The sequence below is a fragment of the Mesocricetus auratus genome, unplaced genomic scaffold, assembly GCF_017639785.1.
Source record: "Mesocricetus auratus isolate SY011 unplaced genomic scaffold, BCM_Maur_2.0 Super-Scaffold_100004, whole genome shotgun sequence".
Lineage (NCBI taxonomy): Eukaryota > Metazoa > Chordata > Mammalia > Rodentia > Cricetidae > Mesocricetus > Mesocricetus auratus.
In genome coordinates, this window is record NW_024429189.1 from 9,092,808 (window position 1) to 9,098,807 (window position 6,000).

Consider the following 6,000-nt stretch of genomic DNA (forward strand, 5'->3'; position numbering starts at 1 on the left):
TAAAATAAGCTGCCCAAGCCACACACACTTACATCTGGATTCATTCTGTTTTGTTTAGTGCTATTTCCACAATGCTTGGGATAGTCTTGTAAAAAAAATCTGAGTCAAAATTTAGAGTAAAATTTGGGGGATGTTTAATTGACTTGAGAGGAGAATTCAAGTCTTTTGTCACAGAGTTCATTGTTCTTTGCAGAACAAGAATAGAAGCATTTAAGTTGTCTTATGTCTCCTAGTCTTAATTAGAGGAATAGAATACAGTGACATTTTGGTAGATCTGAATGTGGAAAAACACATAAAAATATGATGCTTAGTCATTGTTGAGGTTTGACTTTATAAAATGCCCCACCACTAGTCTACATGTCTAAAAAGGAAAAATAACAAGAATGCTGTCTGTAGGACTAACTGCAACTTCTTGAATTAACTTATTAGGAAAAAACATTTTTCCCTATAGCATTTAGTATAACATAAGAAAACATCCATTTTGGATTAAATGTTTACACAGAAAAAGAATTTATACTAATGCTTATCATAGAGTGTAATGAACCAGACAGGTGTTGGTAGATCCCTATAAAAGTGGTCACAAATTAAAGTAACATAAATTGGAAGTTCTCTTGTCAATAATGTGCTAGATTTCTTCTATAATATGAAAATCTACCCTCTAAGTTATAGATCACTTTGTTCTTTGAAAGGATTTTAATATAAAAATGGAGTGGCAATCTGCATCATTGGTCATGTCATCAATAATAAAATATTTAGAGAGAATGTTATTAAATGTCACAAAAAACATTGACTATAATATGTGATTTGACATAATTGAAAATGCTTATTCAAAATTGTGTTATAAAATCATACATCTGTATAACAAATATGCTAATTGGAAACAATATCTTGTACATTAGGTAAAATAATTTTTAAATACCACATCTTAAATTATAACCATGTACAAATCAAAACTGTAATATTTGCCTCTTAATTTAGTCACCAGATCAATACAGAGATTAGCTTGTTGAATAATATATTGTAACAATACCTAGAAGGTAAACTCTCATGGATGAGTGCTCAGAATCATTCAGAACGATTTTTAAAGCAGCTTTAAAACAACCTACTTCAAAATAAAGATATTAAATGCCAGCTTCTAACTAGCAAAAATGCTTATGGCTAAGATAGAAATGAGATTCTTCACAGAAATGCTGACACAGCCCTGGCTGTCACCTACAGAGTGTACAGCTATAATTCTTTTTTTTTTCAAATATTACCCAGCAACACCTCAGGTACAGGAGTTTATAGAATAGATAAACAGTTATGGGGCAATTCTGGAGCTTTCATAAAATCACAGACCTATGACATATTTATATTCATCTTTGAATACTACCATTAAGTAGCTAAATCATCATGGTATATTACTTAGCTACTTAATATATAAAAGTTAAATTGTACACTATAAAATTCATGTTGACACATCATATTGTTCATGACAAAAGCAGGGTTTCTTAATTCATGTGATTGTGAGAGTTATACATTTTAAGCTACCATGTATAGCCTGAACATTTACCAGACCAAAAAAAAAAATGAAAGGCAGAAAATCGAGAGAACACAGAAAACAATGATTAAGAAAGACCTTCATTTCTGTTTGAAAATCTGTTTGACAATATGTTAACTTCCCAAGAGGAGCCAGTTTTGTATGTGAAGAATATTTAAACCTAGATCAGTAGCACAATCTCAGAACAGGCCAGAGGGTACTGGAGTCCAAGGGTCATTATTAAAAGCTCTTAGCTAACTATGTTCATAGGAGAGTTGGTCTGAAAGCCCAGGTCACTTTAAATCTCAGGCATGATGTGATTCTTTTCTTCTGCACTGTCATCAGGACAACAGATGACTATTGATCCCACACTGGGAAATGCTGTTTTGATGTTTATTGATCAAGACAGTACGAGGGAAACTGTGATTGATAAATGGAAGACAGTGATGAGTTATCACTTCTGGATCCATACAAAAGAGTGGGTGAGTAAGAAAACCACTCTGAATAACTGTTAAAATTATAAATTCATCAAAGCAAGCAAAAATACACTTTGTAACTGTGAGTGAGATGATATTACACAGTGAGGATGAGTATTAGCCATCTATACAACTCGGGGTTGCTTAGTTATAATGTCATTTACACAAAACCAATTCATAAAAATACATACTTTTATAACACTGGTTGATTTTACCTTCAATCCAACTTTATTATTATTCAAATGTAATGTGTTTACCAGCCTGCATTTTACTGAAAATTAAAAATCAGCCTTATTATGAGTCACAAGTTATCTAGCAATAACTTAAGATATCTGGTGAAGTCATGTCATGAAACAGCATTCGTTTTGTTATACTATTAATTCCATATGCTAATTGTCTTCATGAAGTGACAGAAAAGAAATAGTGTACCGAATAACAATACTAAGAAAAGAATACCTCTAAAATGAGTATTCAAATTGTGCACATGCCTAGTAATCCCATTAATTAGGCTAAAAGGTTCGAGTATAGGCCATGGAAACTGTGCAAAGTTGGGGGTAGCATACTCACAGTTTTCATATGCTGCCTGTAAGTAACATTCATCAGCTCAACTTATTTTCTCCTTAAATTTTTTCATAAAATAAATGAAAATAAATTCTCTAGATACTTGAGAAATATTGTCATTGAAACTTATTTAAACCCTACTTCCTGTGACCTTTTCAGATTATGCCCAAAGAAATTCTATATTAACTTAAATATTTTTAAAGAATATTCTTTAGGCTGCCAGTGCAGATGAAAAATTGAAATCTAATTCTAACTGCAAGTCTACTCCTCCCCACAACAAATTTTACATATTTCCTTATACATTTTTATATCATTCATTTCCATATGAATGTATGTCTGACAGACATGTGGCACACATCTTGCATCCTACATAGGGTGTGGCTTTTGAGTACACATGGTTTCTACAAAATAAAGTCTACTTTTCAAGTCTAGTTAACCTTTTTAATTTATTTCCTCTTAGAATTTATAGCGAAGTTCAGCATCAGCTGAAAATAACACAACTATGAACCATCCAAGCAGCAAATTATTAGACGTTTTTGTGAAATCCTCCGGGTGGGTGTACAGTGGGGTTGGGAGTGTTTTCATTTAGATCTTCCCGGCTCAACTGCTCTGTCTTCCATTCACATTATCCCTGGCTTGCATAAGGCTGGGAACAGCTCTAAGAATGTGTAGAATGTAAACAGCCTTTTATTGTCCAGGAGGATGGCAGCTCAGGCCTGCCTGCTTATCACAGGGTTGCAGCTCCCATACTCACTTTCCATGATAAAGTGCTCCAGGAAAAAAAAAATTACAATCCCAGGACAATCCAAAAACCCCGATTAGAATTTGGCAAACGCTTCCTTAAAAACTGATCAGTCAACACATGCTGTAATATTAGAATCCCTCCCCTATTTATTTCCAGGTGGAGGAGGGGAAAATCCAACATTCCCAGTACTGGGGCTGATAGAACTCTCCTTCACAGCATCCCTAAACGCATTTCCTCACCTTTCAGGACCTACTGTGGTGCTTATGAAACAAATGAACAGTCTAGGATCACTGCATTTAAAATCAACCAGATAAAATTCATGAGGCTGAGAGACTCCTTGAAACCGATTTCCTTACGCGTTTCCTTTGAACATCGCACAAGTGCTGATTTCTTGGATCACTTATTGGAATTCGGATCAATTTTTTTTAAAGCAGGTGATACTAAAGATCATAGACATGCATCTTAGACACCTAAAAACTTAATTGCAGTCCATTTTATGGTACCCCATTGAATACAACAAGCTTGTGCTGGCTCACTCAAGGACAGTCACCCATACCGCATTTCTTCATGATGCCGTGGACGATTTTCTTATTAAATGCTGTGCAGGTGAATTATGTCTCTGCTTAAACCTCTTTTCCTTTGGAGTTCATCCAGCCCTCAACACTTGCAAAGTGCCTGACACTACAATATCTTGCCTTTTATAATTTTTTTTGTCATAAGTTACTTAGTCATTCCTCTAAAAGGACAAGGGAAGAGGAGTGGTCTTTATTCTGCAAGCATTAGGAAAGTGTCGCCCTTGTTTTTAACAACCCAAGGTGTAAGCAGATACAACTTAATGTGTCAGGACCAAAGAAGACCTGGTATCAAGGAAAAGTCAGGAGAATTCTGGCAGAGGCAGAATAAACCAGAAACCCATGTCTACAATTGTGGTCAAGTTACTTTTTAAAGGTTTTGTTTGGGTCTACCTTAAATACAATTAACTAGGAAAGCATAATGGGAAGGAGAGCAAACTATTCTTCAGGAAACCCAGAGAGCCACTGAGGGCATCAATGACAGCCAGACTATCTCTAGCACTTCCACAACGATCTTTTCCATCCTATATCTTGCTCTGCAATCACAGTGTTTCAGGCTGTGAGATCTGGGACCGCGGATCCGATTACTAACTGCACGGAGTTGGGCATCAAAGTTATGTTTTACATCTCTAGCTGATAGAAACCTCATTTCAGTCCCGAAGGCCAGAGTGAAATCCAAACCGTCCCTAAAATCAGTTTATATCTAAAATTCACCGCTGTTTTGCAAGAAACGTTCGCGGGCACCTGTGCAAAACAGAGCCGCTAAGCCTGTCCCAGGGGCTGCAGGAAGGTCTTTCAACCCCTGGTCTACACCGAGCGCCTAGCAGGGCGTTTCTTTTTAGCTCGCACTTCTGTTTTAGATACTTCCTTCCTACTTACTCAAACAATACATCGCAATCCTCACTAAGCCCTTTAACTCGCCCCCAGGTGCTGCTCTCAAAGTGTCCTTCTTGCCCATCAACAGTAAGGGCAATCTAAACTCCTATCACGACCTGAGCTTCTAGCCGAGTTCTGGCGCAACTCCGCTCCCAAGTCCCTCACAGAAGAGGATTTCCCGCCGAAACGCATCCCGGCGCATGGACAGCACCTCAGGCCGGGCACTCACCAGCTGCAGCAAACCGGGGACTACGACAAGGGGCAGCGGCCTCAGGTGCATGGTGCCAGCTGGCGCGATCTCAGGAGCTGCACGTCCTCGCCAGCCTCTCACACATCTCCACTTCGGGTAGAGAGCCCAGGACGCCCGGGACCCAGGGGTCGGTGGGCGGAGAGGCCAGCAGGAGGGGCGGGCGAGAGGAGGGGTCCGCGCGCGCCCAGTGCCTCTTTGGAGTGACAAGAAGGCGCGCTGACCTGCCGGGTTCCGGTACACTCTCTTAGGCTGCGCTGTGCTTCTGATATGAGAGGCTGGGGGGCTGACGGTTTGGAGTCCAGGGAGACTATAATCACTACTGCACTGGACGTGGGACAGCCAGAGGCTGTCGCCCAGGAGCTGGGCTCAGAGTTCTGCACAGATGGGAGCGTGCTCCGCCCCTACAGAGGCTGTTAGTGGTACCTATTGCCCAGCGGGCGCAGCGTGGCTCTGGCGCATGGCTAGGGAGGCAGAAGGGTTCTCCCTGGATTGATGCAAGAAAAATGCTCAGTGACAATCCTCAGGAAATAGGTGGGGAAGGTTATTCAGGGTTCCGGGAAGATGCGAGGGTGCCGGGATGAGGGATGGTGTCTAATGAAAGGGAAGTGGGCTCAACCAAGCAAGAGCTCAGAAGAACACCTACCTATCTTGACAGGAGTTTGGCAAGAAACACCAGAGTTGCTGGGAGGGATGGAAGAATTTCTGGAGTTGGGTTCCTGTGGTACCCTCCGGGAACCTTAAACTTCCAGTGGCAGGATGATGAGGAAAGGAGCTAAGGGGTACTTCGGAATGATGTGGACACCAGGTGTTCAGGAGACCCAGAGCTGTAACATCTGCCCCTGGCTTAGGGAAAGGAGAAAGAAGAGAGGAAAGCCAGCACTCGGAGAATCATATCAGAGACGATCTTGGAGGCAGGCAAGGCTGCAAACCTCAACTCTGAGGCTCAACTTCTGTGTTAACCTGTCTCCTTTGCGGGCTCCTTAGCCCTTAGGACTGAGTGG

At 40.4% G+C, this 6,000-nt stretch overlaps 1 protein-coding gene across 1 annotated transcript in view; it reads right to left on the reverse strand.

The window, feature by feature from the left end:
- Nxph2 (neurexophilin 2) overlaps window positions 1-5,564 on the reverse strand; it is a 122,581-nt gene extending 117,017 nt beyond the window's left edge. Inside the window, exon 1 of the mRNA XM_013123255.3 lies at window positions 4,979-5,564. Within this exon, the coding sequence (XP_012978709.1) occupies window positions 4,979-5,029 (51 nt within the window). The 5' untranslated portion in view covers window positions 5,030-5,564. The remainder of the gene's footprint in view (window positions 1-4,978) is intronic.
- Between the last annotated feature and the right edge of the window lie 436 nt (window positions 5,565-6,000).